Raw genomic sequence first — 17,006 nt, 5'->3', positions numbered from 1 at the left:
GTACAGAAAATCATCTGATCCAAGTATAACTCACTGACTGTAATTAGATATTCCGTTGTAATTGGGTTGAATTTGATCCAAAATATTTAGCATGTTAGTCGGCCACAGAGGTTCAAATATGGTGACTCCGAGCTATCTGCAAAGCAGGTGGTCGCCCTGGGATTAGTCGGCTCGCATAGCGGGTTGGATATCCAGGTTAATCAAAAAATATATAAATATTTAGCTTGTTTATTGTTTAAAGTGAAGGACTTTAGTCTATTCCTTGAGAAAATGAGCTTTTTACCGGTCGATAGAAGGACCCTAGAAGATAGGTCAAATAAGATCGGAGGTTGCAGATCGAAGAAGTGGGTTTTCAATATACAAATTGGATTAGTCGATACTTGGATGGAAATTCAGAATTCAGTAAAACCGAAACCGATCCAATCCAATTATTTATCCAAATATCATCCAATTAATAATAAAAATAATATAATTATTAACATTTTATGATATTGATTTTCAGTTGATATTTTATACGTAGTGGGTTTTTTTATAAATTATGAAAATATATGAATAATTGGTTGAAATAGTGGATTAATTAGTTGAAAATTGTATCAAAATATTGGATGGGTCTAATAGATAACCAATAGTAATATCCATTGGACAGAACCGATCTCATCCATTCATCATACATTGTATTGGATCAGACCGGACCAAATCAATAAGATTTCAACCGATGAACATCCCTACTTATTGCGGGTGTTGGGTGTTGCAAGACAAGATGCAGTGAGAATGATAGAAAAATTTATGACATTTTGTTTCATATCATGTAACTATATGAATTTATGAGCTGCTTGTAAGTTAATGGGCATATCGGTCATAAGTTTTAACATAGTTGGAACGAAATAGTACACTTGCATAAATTGTCGATAGTGCGAGTCTAAAGATTGAGCTCCTACTAGGTAACGAATTCTTCAATCAGTTACCTAGTGGGTATCTGTGTACCTGATTTGTCTCTTACATGATACTTTTAAAATGACATGATATAGATTAACTCAGGAATTACTGGTTACAATTATGACCATGATTTTAATTAATTTGTAAGCTACTCTTTATAAAATAAGTTTTTGAACTTTAATTGCTAAATACAACATTGGATCCATTAAATGGGTATAAAAACTTGCATTGACCTCAATTATTCCATCTTCATAATGTAGTGTAGTATATTCTACTCTACATACATACACTCATTGGCTTACTCAAATGTCATTCTTACCCTTGGGTTTTTAATATTTATTTATATTCAATAAAACAAGAAATTTAATTTTTCTACTATTAAAAACATTATATTATAATCCTACTAGATCAATAATACAGAAATATGTCATTATTAAATCCTATATCTTAAGTTTGAATCTCATAACCAGACATAAAATAAATAGTTTACACCGTTTCGATAAAAAGTTGATTACAGACAATTTCAGCTGGTTCTATACGGAGCCTGTCTTTAAGGACACCGATATGAAGAACATTTTCTTTGCTTTCTTAACAGTTGAGGTGAGCCGAGGGGTTGAGATCGCACCCACAACCTGTCTTGTATTTGGGTGAAGTTATTCTGTTTTTTTTTTATCAACTGAGCTACACGCTAAAAGCGGGATATTTTACACTAATCAAAATTATGTATTGAAGGGTAAAGTTGGAAATTCACTAGGACTAAGGCCACTCCACCTTGCTGTCTTCTCTCATGTCCAGCTCATTAAATCTTGACGGGCTTTGGGTGTGGCCCACAAAACAAAAAAACACACCCACATGGAAATTATTATTATTTATTTTCTTTCTTGAAATTATTTTCATTATTTTATTTCTATAAAATAAAAATAAGACTAAATTACAAATGTAGTTATATGGAAATGATGAATTGGGTTTTCAAAATAAAATAATTACATTTATAGTCATTATTGTTTATCTTTAGTTAGAATTGAGTCCTTTGTCATAACTCTACTGACAGTTAATTTGTTAAATCAATAAAATATGTCTTTTTTTTATATTTTTCCTTCATTTTTGTTTTTAAAATAATAAAGTTATATAGTTTAAATTACATAATGAAATATATATATATATATATATATATCGAGAACAACCCAATAACCTCATATTGTGATAAAAAATAAAATTAAAAGATTTTTAAAATAAAGTTGAAATTTAAAAAAAATTCAAAAAATATTAAAATTAAAAGGGTAATCATGGAAATAATATCATCGAATATTTTAACACGATAATCATGTGATAAATTTTTAGTGTAATCATGTGATATGGGTGTGATAATCATCGTTATACATCACTTGGATTATCATTTTGGTTGATAAGTTAAATTTTTGGTGTAATCATATGATATGGGTGTGATAATCANTTTGGTGTAATCATATGATATGGGTGTGATAATCACCGTTATACATCACTTGGGTTATCTTTTTGGTTGATAAGTTAAATTTTTGGTGTAATCATGTGATCTGAGTGTGATAATCACCGTTATACATCACTTGGGTTATCGTTTTGGTTGATAAGTTAAATCTTTGGTGTAATCATGTGATATGAGTATGATAATCATGTCATATGGATGTGATATGAAGAAGAAGCAAGAACGACATGAAGAAGAAGAAAACTAACAAGAGTAAAACGTGGAAACGTGATAGGATAATTATGGTTAATTAAAATAAAATAAAAATTATAAAAATTACAAAAATTACTTAATTACATTACTGCCCTTATTAAATTATTTATATATAATAAAAGTTAATTTATTAATTAAAAAAGTTTGAGGTTATTAGGTTGTTCTCGCATTCTTGTAAATCACAGGGGTTCTCGTTTGAACTTCCACATATATATATATATATATATATATATATATATATATCTGTGTGTGTGTGTAGACTTGGGATCATGTGAGACCAAGGGTTTTTCGTGAGACCCGTAAGACCAATTCTCACGCTTTGATTAGATCTACAATTTGAACATTCATAATCACAAAATTGTCACGAGACTTCTCAATAATCACAAAATTGCCACCGTACAACTTTAGACCATTAGATCATTAGCTTATAAAGTTAATCAATGAACATAAATTGGTCTTACGAGTTTCACGAAAAACATTTGGTCTCACGTGAACCCAACCCTGTATATGTATATATATAAGTGAAAATAAGTAAAAGAACTAAATATCTTGGAATTATGGAGACTTTTTAATATATTTAAAAAAAACTATATAAATTTATTATTTTTTAAATAGAAATAAAATAAAAATGTAAAAAATCAAAAATACAAAAATTTCTTTGATTCAACAAAGTAATTGTTAGGCTCTCTTTGTTAGCAGCTTAACAAGACTCACAACTTTTTCGGTCAGCTATAGATGGTTGTTTGATAATAGTTTAATTATATAAAAAATGTCTTATTTAGTAAACATCTAAATGATAGTTTTATACAGAAAGTCAAGTTTTTATTCTAAACCTGACCTCCCAATTAAAAAGCATGATTCTTCCATTTATGGAATAAAAAAAAACCAAACAAAAAACTTTTCAATTTTTTATACGGACAAATTAATCCATACAAACAACTTTATTCATACAGGATTTAATAGAAAATCAACCAAACAGCTTCTTAGTAAATTTATTACAAGGAAACCAACTTGCGAAACCACAAGGACTAAATCTGTAATTTAATCTAAAAATAAAATAAAAATATCAGTGTCCCCATCATACCCTTTCTCAACTCTTGCTACAAAAACCCCCATTTCCCATTCACCCTTCATTGTTCCTTCCCACACTCCCTTTCTCCAATTTCCCAAAAAAGAATTATTTTTCTAATTTTATTTTCAAGAAAATGAGAGAGATCCTTCATGTTCAAGCCGGACAATGCGGAAACCAGATCGGCGGCAAGTTTTGGGAGGTCGTGTGCGACGAACACGGCATCGACGCCACCGGAAAATACGTCGGAGATACCCATGTTCAACTAGAGAGGGTGAATGTGTACTATAATGAGGCTAGTGGTGGAAGATATGTACCTAGAGCTGTATTGGTTGACTTAGAGCCCGGTACGATGGACAGTCTCCGTACCGGGCCCTACGGCAACATTTTTCGGCCAGATAATTTTATTTTCGGCCAAAATGGTGCCGGAAATAACTGGGCTAAAGGGCATTACACCGAAGGTGCCGAGTTAATTGACTCGGTTCTTGACGTTGTTCGTAAAGAGGCCGAGAATTGTGATTGTTTGCAAGGTACACGATTATTGGTTTTCTTTTTTTAAGGTGGAATGTTTCGAATGGTGGTGATTATGTCTAATTTATTGTACGACAGGTTTTCAAATATGTCACTCGCTTGGAGGGGGGACCGGATCGGGCATGGGGACCCTTTTGATATCGAAGATCCGGGAAGAGTATCCGGATCGGATGATGTTGACTTTTTCGGTATTTCCGTCACCGAAGGTGTCGGATACGGTGGTTGAGCCGTACAATGCCACCCTATCCGTCCACCAACTCGTCGAAAATGCTGATGAGTGCATGGTTCTTGATAACGAGGCGTTGTATGATATATGTTTCCGTACGCTCAAGCTTACGAACCCCAGTTGTAAGTCAACTAAACGATCATATTTATATACTGCAAAATTCACACACAATCTTGAATTTATAACCTCCGTAGCGGTTGGGATCTACCTGTAACCTAATTGTACTGCTCGTTGATCAAAAAATTTTACAGTTGGCGACTTAAACCACTTGATCTCGACGACGATGAGCGGTGTCACATGTTGCCTCCGGTTTCCCGGCCAACTCAACTCCGATCTCCGCAAACTCGCTGTGAATCTTATCCCGTTCCCCCGCCTCCACTTCTTTATGGTCGGATTTGCACCGTTGACCTCCCGAGGATCCCAACAATACCGAGCACTAACGATCCCGGAGCTCACCCAACAAATGTGGGACGCCAAGAACATGATGTGTGCTGCCGACCCCCGCCACGGCCGTTACCTGACCGCCTCCGCCATGTTCCGAGGCAAAATGTCCACCAAAGAAGTCGACGAACAAATGATCAACGTACAAAACAAGAACTCTTCGTATTTCGTCGAGTGGATCCCGAACAACGTGAAGTCGAGCGTCTGTGACATCCCGCCCACCGGGCTGTCGATGTCGTCAACGTTCATGGGGAATTCGACGTCGATTCAGGAGATGTTCCGGCGGGTTTCCGAGCAGTTTACGGTGATGTTTAGGAGGAAGGCTTTCTTGCATTGGTACACCGGCGAAGGGATGGACGAGATGGAGTTCACCGAGGCCGAAAGTAACATGAACGATCTGGTTTCGGAATACCAACAGTATCAAGATGCAGTCACTGATGAGGTTGAAGAAGATGAATATGATGAAGTTGAAGAAAATTAAGTCAATAAAAGTCAACGAAAGTCAAAGGGTGTGTAATGTTTGTTTGTGTGTGTATTTTACACATCCTCATGGTGTGTATGTATCTCAATTCTCAAACCATATTCTGCAATGTTCTTCTTGTGAAACATGATTTTGATTGGTAAAATGAAACAAAGTATGTGTTAATTTCAATCTACTGTATGATTTTTTTTTATTTGATTCATGGGTAGCCCGGAGTCATTGCATTTGAACTTCCACAGTCACAAGAGGATTTTTATTTCCTTTTGGATTTGAACCTGAGACCTATATACACTTTTGATTTTTAGAACTCAAGCTCAAACCAATCAGGCACCACCCTTATGATTTAATATGTTTTTTTGAAGTATATATAATATTTATATACGGCAAATGTAACAAATAAACTCACACATCCTCCTCACTTTTGGTGAGATTTGAACCCCTGACCTCCTAGGAGGTCAAAGTCTACATAGTCCCTTTGGTTGGTTTAATTTTTTTACAACCAACTTGGTAAAGTTTCATAATTTTGTCAATTAATGTAACAAAGTTTCAAGAGTTTTGTATTCTATATAACATTTGATGACATAAATGTCAAGTTTATCATCCACTTCATAGTGACCATTTCATAAACGGGTATCCATATCAAATGTTATATGTCAAAATGGGTACAAATAAGAAACTTTGTTACAGTAAATAGGAATTGTTTGGTTGGTTTTTCATCAAGTTCTTATGAATAAAACTATGTGGATGATAATGTCTGTATAGATTAATAGAGTTTTTTCATAAATTAAATGAACGTGTTTATTGGAAATGAAGGTTTTGAAAAAAACTTGACTTTCTATATAAAGCATTCCATAGAAGCTTACTGAATAAACCCCCTTCTATATCATCATGTATAATTGATCGAATATGTTGCGAGTATCACTAAGCTGCTGACAAACAGTCATCAAGCCAAACTGTGTTATGTTTGATGCATTTTGATCCTTTTTTTTACTTTCTATCACATTATTTCTCAATAGCTTATAGAGCTTAATGTGTCTTGCAACTTATTCGGTCAGCTACATGTCTATTTGATAGTAGCTTAATAATATAGAAAATGACTTATTCAATAAGCTTCTAGGAGTGAGTCTCATACAGAAAGCTAATTTTTTCCATGAAAAAATCTTCCCAAATAAAAATCTTCACAATCTATGCATACTAAATAATCGATATAGACAGTTTTATCAATACAAGAATTAATGGAAACAAACCAAACAAGCAAGAAAGAACTCAACTGGTGCAGTAGAATGAATATGAACAAGCCAGTTTCATCTGTTGGTAAAGATTACAGTATTGCAAACCAAACCTCTACAGAAAGCAAAGGTGTGAATTGACAATTAATCCCTTATCCACCCACGATTTTCTGTATAAACTTCACTCATCTGGCATCAAGGGTAAAGATGTCATTCACCACCTTCGTAAGGTGGCGCCACCACCAACCGCCACCAGAATCAACCAATCATACCCAACACAATGCTTCAACAAATCAAACCCAAAAAAATACAAGCAAATCAAAAACTCAAACTCATCCTGTAGTCAAGCTTCTCTTTTTCACTTAAAAATGGCACCTTTTCTGTCAAAAATCCGGTTCAATGATCCCCCTTTACGTTCTCATGGATGTCATAAGAGCGATTTTGAATTCTTCGCTTTGAAAACGATCTAAGAAGTGACGTTCTTTTTCTCTTCGAGGACCGAGCCTTCTTTGAGTGCTATATGTGCTTCGTTTTCCCTCCCCAAAGCGAAAAGCGCAGAAGCTTGTAAGTAGGAAGTGATGTGCCAAATTGGAGATATGACTTGTGCTTGTACAGCATCGTCGAGTGCCTCTTGTGGCATATCGCTCATGAGATGTGACAAACTTCGGCGGGCATAGACCGTTGGTGACACCATGGTTCCTACATCGATGAACTGACGACAAAAACCCGTTACAAATTAAGTCAAGATTAACATTGTGTTTCTGAATTTGGAAAGAAAGGAAAATAAATTTTTATTTATTCATTTCTGTTCTTGAAAGCAAAGGGAAGGAAACAACTTTTCACATTCTTGAACTAGAGAGGAGGGAAAGAAAAGATGTCATTTTCTCTCACACACAAACATATATATATTTATATATATATATATATATATTTATATATATATATATATCTATATATATATATATATATATATATATAGGGAAGGTTCCGTTAGAAAACTAAAATTGATTAAGAACTAAGGGACCGCCCTCGCGGCATATTCATCATGAATATGAACGTGTTATTCATCATGAATGCATGGTTAACGATGAATAGCATCTCCAGGGAGACGTGTTGTGTTGTGTACAGTTCCCGGTTTCCTAATCAATTTTCAGTTCCTAACGGAACTCTCTCTATACACACACTTCATATTTGTATTTGTGATTAATTTTGTAATTTTACATATTTTCCAAGGCTTATCATTCTTTTACTTCCATTTCTTCCCATATTTGGGAGGAAACACATCGTTTATTTTCCTTCCGAGAAGGGAATTAAGACATGTGCAATAACCTGCGTATAGTAGTCTATTGCGGTTTTGAATTCTTTATGGCGAAAAGCAACGTCCCCTTTCTTCTTGGAGTTCAGCGTATCCTGCATCTGACTTGTCCACATATGGAACGATAGCTGCAAAATATAAAAAAAATCCGTGAATATTAAGCCGGTTGACTTTGAAAAGAAAAGTCAAAGTCAAGACAAACCTCGGTAGCTGCTCCTTCGTCATCTTTGTAGGCTAAATCTTCCAAGATTTCATGTATGGCGGTCAAATCCATTCTTAAACAGGCCTCACCGAGTGGGGTTAGAGGCATAGCAGGGCCACCTTGTGGCATGCCCATTAATACATGAGAAGGCTCCTGTGATATTTACACACAACAAACTTAGTACAACAACAAAAAAGAAACATATATCATGAGGTGTAGGTTCAAATGAGTACCGTAAATATTTTGAGAACTTGAGAACCAACTATTCATATTTTATTCATGATGAATGCCGTGATAGATCTTCAGGATGAAAATTATTCATAATGAAAATACATTATACTCATGATCAAAAACCATGATATTCATGATTATTGAGAGTCATTCGTTATGAATGATAAATGAATTGGCTGGTGATTCATTATGAATGATCCATGAATTAGCTGGTTATTCATTATCAACAATGCATGAATTAGCTGATTATTCGTTATGAATAATACATGAATTAATTGGTTATTCATTACGAATAATACATGAATTAGTTGGTTATCAGGTTCTCAAAATATGTGTGGTTCTCATTTGAACGTTCCCTTAATCATGATCACTAGAAACAAATACTTGTGGCTTTTAGGACATGAAGGAGCCCAAAAAGCAAAATTTAAGGCATATTATATAAAAAACCAGTCAAAGAAAGACATTACCTCTGTTTCCTTTTGAAGAGGAATCAAAGCAGTAACCAATGACCTTGGATTTGGCCGTTCACGTGGCTCATATTGTAAACATCTTGAAGCCAACCGTACCAATTCGGTTCCATCATCATTAGAAAATTGTCCTTCTAAGCAAGAGTCCGTAAGCATCTGAAGATTTCTGTCCCTTATAAGGTCAAGAGCCTGATAGATCCACATGATATTGATTAAAATTAAAAATTTCCATCCGGGCGTGCATAGTTGATAGTTTGATCACATACATGGCTAGGTGGAATGTGTTTTCCACTTAGAAGGTCAAGCAAAAGGGTGCCGAAACTATACGTCACACTTTCTGGTGTTACCCTCCCTAAAAGTTCAACGGAAGTAAGTGTCAAAGATCACAAGTCAAGATCAAGAGTCGAGATATCAATTTGTGTATAGGTGTAGTAAGTAAGGTCGTCAAAATACCTGTTCTCAGATACTCAGGAGGAGTGAATGCCAAATTTGTACTGTAACTCTTTCCGTCTCTACTGTTCTTCATTAGGCCAAAGCACGAGAGTCTAGGATTTGCATCCTGTAAAGTATTATGGAGGAAGAGTAGACACATAATATTATAACCAAATAAAACAAGCCCGGTATATCCCACCCGGAGGTGGGGTATGGGTTATGCTGGTAAGGGTCTGTCTGTTAGCAACTTCATGGGACTCGTAGCTTATTCGGTCAGCTATACGTGAGTGTTTGGTAGTGCCTTAATGATATAGAAAGTGGCTTATTCAGTAGGCTTTTTAGGGGTTGCTTTATGCAGAAAGCCAAGTTTTTTCCAAACTTGCCACTCCCAATTAAAAAGCAAGCTCCTTCCATCCATGAAAAAAACCTCCTAAAAAACTTTTCCAATCTATACAGCCAGATTAATCCACACAGACAGTTTTATCCATATAGGACTTAGGGGCTGTTTGGTTGGTTTTCCATTAAGAGGCTATTTGGTTTTCCATCAAGTCTTGGATGGATAAAGTTGTCTGTGTGGATTAATCTCTCTCTGTAGATCAGGAAGGTTTTTGCTTAGAGGGCTTTTCATAGATGGAATGAGCATGTTTTTTAATTGGGAATGACAAGTTTGGAAAAAACTTGGCTTTCTGCATAACCCCCCCCCCTTTTTTCCCTTGGAAGCTTACTGAATAAGCCAGTTTCTATATCATTAAGCCACTACTAAATAGTCATGTATAGCTAACCAAATAAGCTGCGAGTCCCATTAAGCTGCTAATAAACAGGCCCTTAATGGAAAATCAACCAAACAGCCCCTAAGATGTATGCAAACCTGACCTCTACCCGAAAGAGTAGAGTGGTTTTTTCCGTAACCAACGGCCTACTAAAAGCAACAATAAAAGGTTAACAACATACATCATCAAAGACTATTCGGTAGGCGTTGAGATCATGGTAAAGAGCGCGCCCTTTACTTGTACAATATTCTAGAGCTTCGGCTAGATATAATGCCACCCTTAGCCTCATTGCCCATTTCATAGGTTGTGTTTCCCCTAATTCAAGATGAAAATGGAATCAAATTTTGGACTAAAATTCACATCAATTAGATATATAATTTCACAAATAAGGAACTTACAATGAAAGAGGTGCTTTGCAAGTGTTTCATGTGGCATAAACTCGGCAACAAGTAGTCTTTCGTCACCTTCGCAGCAACATCCAAGTAGATTGGCCAATTTAGGGTTTCGAAGCTGACCAACCGCTCTTGCTTCTTCCTGTGGTCATATGTGGTATCAAAAGATTGTTCATTGATGGAAATTTTGGTTTTTTTTTCAACATGAGGTCATCAAGCATTTTGTGATTAACAATCATGCTATAAAGACCACCTAAAAATACTACAACTTTGCAATGATTATAGAGATATCGACTCTTTAAACCAACGTATTGGCTTGTCACGGGTAATAAGCTATCTTTCTTGTGAAAGTACAAAAGAAAGAGAACATTATAGGTAGTAAGGAATAAGAATGAGTGTTTTTGGACAAAAAGCGTCGAATGAGTGATTTTGTTTAATCTTATCTAGCTTTTCATTTTCGAAGATATCAGTTTTTCTCCCTTTTTAACACTTTTCACCAGCCGGGGGTTGTGATGGAAATATCCGCTCTACTCTTGGGTCTGCGTAACCCCCCCCCCCACCCCCCCACCCCACGGCTCGTTTGGTTTGATCTTGTCGTGTATTCTGACATTTTAGCAACGCAATGACTAATTTGCAATAAAAAGCCAAACATGATTCCAAAAGGTCAATTACTCGTCTTATTATTGCAAATAAGAATGAGGGGTTGTTTGGTTGGTTTTTCATTAATATATGTATGGATAAAGTTGTATGTGTGCATTAATCTATCTGTATAGATTGGAATGTTTTTGTTTGGAGGGTTTTTTCATAGATAGAAGGAGCGTGTTCTTTAATTGGGTGGGGCAAGTTTGGAAAAAAACTGACTTTCTGCATAAAGCTCCCCCTAGAAGCTCATTATTGAACAAGTCACTTTCTATACTATTAAGCCACTACCAAACAATCATGTATAGCTGACCGAATAAGCTGCGAGTCCCATTAAGCTTATTAAGCTGCTAACAAACAGGCCCGGATCACTTTAAACAAAAAGTTCCGAGTACCATGGGTGCATTCATATAATGTTCTATTTTTATGGAAGAACAACGATTTAATTGCACCAAAAAGCCAAGTATGATGGTTAGAAAAGCCAACTTTTCATGAACAAAAACATACAAAATAGAATCTTGAATGGTATCGGAGATGTGCATACCAAGAACTGCCTCGAATCAGGCCACGCAGATCTATTAAACCGTTTGATGGCAACTCGTCTCTGGTTTTGCAACTTCCCTTTATAAACCACATTGGGGGCTTTCTCCCCGTGTTCAGAGACGATATTCTCAACAGCAAAACCAGACGTAGCCGTCTTAAGTTGTTCGATGGAAAATTCACGAAATGAAGGCAAATCACTTGCTTCACCTGTCTCTTCTTTTTCTGAAAAAAATAAAGATTTTGTCAAAAAAAAAATAACAACAAAAAGGGACAGGCTTTAAGGAGTTTTTACATACCGACATCATGGGATTCAGCAATCACGCCATGCTGTTTTGTAACACAGCAACACGAAGATAGCCGAGAAAACTCACACCCCATCGTCAAGTTATCTTTAAGCTTTCAAGACACGATATAAAGTTACTTTGGTGAAGGTTTACAACTCGTCCATCCAACTTTCCAGAGTCTTGAAACCTTCACTTTTGATCACCATTGACCACCAGAACTCCTAGTAAATTTGGTTGCAAATTGAAATCAAAATCAAAGCCAACAAGTTTAAGTTGTCTAAAAAGTTGGCTCATTTTTCCAACCTTTGTACTTAGTTTTTCATTGCATACTAACCAACGTCCTTCAGCTAACACAGATTTTAAAGAACTTTTGTAACATTGGAGACAACCATACCAGATATTGTTTGCTTTGTCCATACAGTTTTAAATTGTGTCTGATAGAAGAGGTATCCGGTCCCTTATAAGATAACCTTAGTTCCGGCTTTGATATCTCGGGCAACCCTACCAGATATTGTCCATTTTGTCCACACCTGGACTCGCAGTTCTAAATGGCGTATGAACCAACCCCTTATAAGGCAACCTAAGTTCCCCTCCCCAACCGATGTGGGATCTTACACAGAATTTTGGACATACTGTAGAATGTAAACAAAAAGACCATACTCGACACTTCAGTTTTCCAAATCAACACCCATTTCACATTCATAAACATCTAGGTTTCCCATTAAAGTATGTATAAATTGCATAACTATCAAGTAATAAAGCATACCCATCAATCAAAAACCCTTACTAGCAATCAAGAAACAGCAAATGGAAGTGCAGAAGTACCTTATTAGGGATTCAAAGTCCAAACCCAGATTTCATCCTCCAATCAAACAGACGAAAAGGAGATCCTCTGAGCTGAATCAATATCAAACACATATGGGTAAACTGTCAAGAAAATGAACAAAAATACCAACCTTTTTCAAAACCTTTTGCTTCAATTTAGAAGATCACCTGCAGGTCATGGAGTCATGGACCCAGTAGGGTAAAAAAGACTCAAAAGGACTAACTGGGTCTCTTTCTCTCTCTATGTATCTCTCACTTTCTCTCTCTATAAGTATATGCGTCTTGACTGAATCAAAGATTATGAAGACGAAAATTTGGGGGTTTCTTAAGAATAGTATTGTGGATGGGATAAGATGCGTACAGACATTAGATTTGCAGATCTGTTGCCACTTGATTTCAAGTTTGCACTCGATTACTATCATTGATTTTTTCAATTTTCCACCGACAATCATGTTTTCTTTAATCGATTTACTTGCAATTTGTCTTGTGTAAGCATTAGCTTACAAAAACACCACCATGAGGCCTTGACCCACTTATTAAAAATGGAATAAATCATGTGTTTTTTTGTTAATTATTATGTTTGTTTGATAGTTTCTGCTTATCAGACACTCCAAGGTAATTCCATAATAAATGTTGTTTGAAAACTTAAAAGTCAAATAAAAGAAAGTCAATGATACTTAATATTTATAAATAACTATATGAATTAGTGATATATCCATAATACAACTCAAAATCAGTACCATTTTCAATACTGGTGAAGAAAAAAGATCGACGGATTTTATCACAACAATTTAAATAAAACTTAAGAAAAAATCAACCGACCTCGTCACAACAATTCACATAACAACTACATCACTTGTAATTCAGTGATATTTATCGGTTGAACTAATGATATTAGACATGTAGATAGAAAAAATGGGAAGTAGACCGGTTACCTTCTTGGAAAATTTTATGATCCTAGCTCAACGGAATTCACGTTATATTATGTTCCCATTTCAAGATATTCATAGACATAATCTTGATCAGGAGGTTCTCAAATGAGTCCTACAAACATCACTCAGTATATACATTATAATAATCAAATTACAAAGCCTATCAAGATATTCGCAGACATAATCTTGATCAAGAGGTTCTCAAATGAGTCATACAAACATCTATCAGTATATACATTATAATAATCAAATTACAAAGCCTATCAAGAAAACAAGCCCGTAGCACAATGATCAACTTACACAGATAGAAAATATGAATGACGTAAAATAGAAGGATTGGAAACTTAATTTAACACATTCACAAATCATAAGAAAAAAAACCAACACCATGAGTTCTTTTCTCTTCAAATGAACTATTGACGTCATTCTCTTGCAGATGTAAGCCAAGAATGAACGGAGCTCCTCTAATTTTCTCACAATCACATGATAAAAGTACACTGTTGAGTTGAATATAGAGAATAAAGGAGGTGTAATTAAAGCACTAAAGCATATAAGTTTTAAAAATAATTTTTAATGTAACTACTATTCATGGTGTAAAATGAATAAATAAAAATAAATAAATAGAGAGTATAAAATATAAGTTTTAAAAATAATTTTTAATGTAACTACTATTCATGGTGTAAAATGAATAAATAAAAATAAATAAATAGAGAGTATAAAATATAAGTTTTAAAAATAATTCCCTATAAGTATTTATGGTATTTAATAATAAGGTTGAGTCTAAAATTATTCGATATTAGGTTTATTTTGAAGGTATTGATGAGATAATTACAATGGTATAATTTGTATAAAAAAAGTATTTTAGTTCATATACGATTATTTATGTTAACATGATAAAAGTATAAAATGAAAAAGTAAATGATATAAATTAATTAAACAACTAATTATAAGGGTATAAAAAATAATTAATTAATATTATATTGGGACATATGGATCATGGGTGTGGGAAGTTGAATTTCATACAACTTAAAGAAGTTGCACATTATTCATAAAATCTTGTACACTTGAAATTTGAAGATAACTGTAATCTTGAAAGTCATTATAAGTTGTTATAAAATATGTACATTTAGCATAAAAATAAATATCTCTTAAAAATTAAAAAATAACCATAACTCTGTCTTTTGATTTTAATATAGATATTATATATACGAGGTGTAAAATAAAAAAGTAAAAAAAAAGAAAAATAAAGATATTAAAAATAGGTATTAAAAACAATCAATTGTGTATTTATGTTATTCAGTCAGTAATAAGATTAAATCCAAAAATATTAACTGCTGAACTTATTTTGAATGTATTGATAAAACGAATATTATAATAGTATAATATATAAAAAAATGAATTTTTTAATATATTTTAGTTAATATATCTCTTAAAAATTCAAAAATAACCGTTTATCATGTTTTATAATATAGTACAAATATATAAAGGTGTAAAATGAAAATATATGGATATAAAACAAATTAATTCGTATGTATTTATAATATTTAATAGTATTATTAAGTCAAAACATATTCAATATTTGATGCAATTTGAAGATATTGATGAAATTATTATAATGGTATAATTTGTAAAAAAAGAAACGTATTTTTTAAATATATTTTACTTCATATACGATTATTTGTGTTAATATGGTGATGGTGATAAATTAAAAGCGAAAAAATAAAGAATATAAAGTAAATCAAATCGCTAATTATAAGGATAAAAAATGTAATTTTGAAATTAAAAATGATTTGGTGGAAGATTAGTGAGAGGTTGTTAGGTTTAATAACTTGAAACAATTTAGGGGTGTTTGGGTTGCTTATTTGAAACAACTTATGTTTTTCTACAAAGGCACTTATGAGTTTATTATAAATTAGAAGAGTTTAATTTTTTTTAAACTTATTATTACCGGTTTGGCACCGGTATAAGTTGTTTACCCAAACACTTAAAGGTGTCTATTACCGGTGTCACACCATAATAAATCAATAAGTTGTTTTTATAAGCAATCCTGAACACCCCCTTAAACGACTGAGATCTAATATCAAGTTTAATTTAAACGACTGCAATTTAAAAGGCGGTTTTTTGACTAATTGTGGTCAATATCTATACTATATTATAAAACATTTGATAAAAACTCTTAAAAATCATAATTTTATACATAAAGTACTGTTTATTGATGCATATTATATAAAATTCAAGATTATAAGTAAATTTTGCATAAATACAAATTATTAAACTTTATATTGGAATTTGTGTAACTAACTGTATATAAATATAACCAAATACAAAATAAAGTTCTCATTTTAAATATATTCAAAATATAATTAGGATAATTATTTGGTGTAACATAATACTTAGTTATTATCTTTATAAAAAATATATTATTAAACAAAAAATAAATTACTTCGTCATTAAACCTAAATTAAATTATAATAAAAAAATGAATTAAATAAATTACACAAAAAATGAGAACATATATATATATATAAATTTTTTATGATATCTTTAAATTTATATTTAACATTATTGTTTGCTCAAAACTACATAAATTCATATTATAACAGCGACATAGACCACAAAAAGAAAATGAAACATTAAAATTGCGATATATCTCGTTGCATTGCGTGAGTACCATTCTAGTTATATATAATTACTAGTCTCAAGTCTTAAAATGCTTTTTTTTAAAAATGGAGTTTACTTAATTAATATATCTCATACTTATCTTTTTTGAGAGACTAGAAGGATACTCGCGCAATGCAGCGAGATACATCGAGATAATGTTTCGTTTTATTTTGTCTCTATCGATATAATACGGTTTTATGTGACTTTAAGAAAGCGACAATGCTTATATTCATAAAAAATGAAAAATAATATATTGATATTAGTATCAAATTAACTATTTAAAAATTATTGTTTTTTTATGTAATTTATTTACCATGATTTAATTTAGGTTTAATAACAAAGTAATTTGTTTTTGGTTTACTAATATATACTATATTATAAAGCATTTGACAAAAACTTTTAAAAACTACTTTTTATATATAAAGTACTGTTTATTAATGCATGTTACTTCAAACTCAAGATTACAAGTATATTGTACGTAGGTACAACTTATTAAAGCTCCATATTTGAATTTGTATAACTAACTGTAGATAAACATAATCAAATATAAGATAAACATCTCATTTTAAATATATAAAATCTAAAATATAATTAGGATAATCATTGAGTTATAACAGAATCTTTAATTATTATCTTTATAAATATTATATTATTAAATCAAAAATAAATTTATTAAACTTAAATTA

General features: G+C 32.8%; 2 protein-coding genes across 4 annotated transcripts; one reads left to right on the top strand and one right to left on the bottom strand.

Moving 5' to 3' along the window:
• Window positions 1-3,855: 3,855 nt before the first annotated feature.
• On the top strand, window positions 3,856-5,569 carry LOC112527353 (tubulin beta chain-like). Its single transcript, XM_025137955.1, has 3 exons — window positions 3,856-4,249; window positions 4,329-4,598; window positions 4,728-5,569. Exons 1-3 carry the CDS (start codon window positions 3,856-3,858, stop codon window positions 5,396-5,398), a joined length of 1,335 nt encoding a protein of 444 aa, XP_024993723.1. The 3' UTR covers window positions 5,399-5,569.
• A 1,050-nt stretch (window positions 5,570-6,619) lies between these two features.
• LOC112527505 (serine/threonine-protein kinase BSK7) lies at window positions 6,620-13,067 on the bottom strand. 3 transcript variants are annotated; one of them, XM_025138189.1, is made up of 12 exons: window positions 12,896-13,067; window positions 12,728-12,799; window positions 11,915-12,123; window positions 11,620-11,840; window positions 10,443-10,578; window positions 10,226-10,359; window positions 9,296-9,401; window positions 9,109-9,194; window positions 8,843-9,031; window positions 8,145-8,297; window positions 7,957-8,070; window positions 6,620-7,339 (listed from the first exon to the last, which is right to left on the bottom strand). In XM_025138189.1, the coding sequence occupies exons 3-12, from the start codon at window positions 11,994-11,996 to the stop codon at window positions 7,094-7,096; spliced, it is 1,467 nt and encodes a 488-aa protein (XP_024993957.1). In that variant the 5' UTR covers window positions 11,997-12,123; window positions 12,728-12,799; window positions 12,896-13,067; the 3' UTR covers window positions 6,620-7,093. The 3 variants fall into 3 exon arrangements, with proteins under 3 accessions (XP_024993957.1, XP_024993958.1, XP_024993959.1); XM_025138190.1 differs by having other exon boundaries at window positions 11,620-11,831; XM_025138191.1 differs by lacking the exons at window positions 11,620-11,840; window positions 11,915-12,123.
• Between the last annotated feature and the right edge of the window lie 3,939 nt (window positions 13,068-17,006).

Source organism: Cynara cardunculus (assembly GCF_001531365.2).
Source record: "Cynara cardunculus var. scolymus isolate 2C chromosome LG 15, CcrdV1, whole genome shotgun sequence".
NCBI classification, from domain to species: Eukaryota; Viridiplantae; Streptophyta; class Magnoliopsida; order Asterales; family Asteraceae; genus Cynara; species Cynara cardunculus.
Note: the sequence above shows the minus strand (reverse complement) of the source record. Positions and strands in the feature narration are given on the sequence as shown.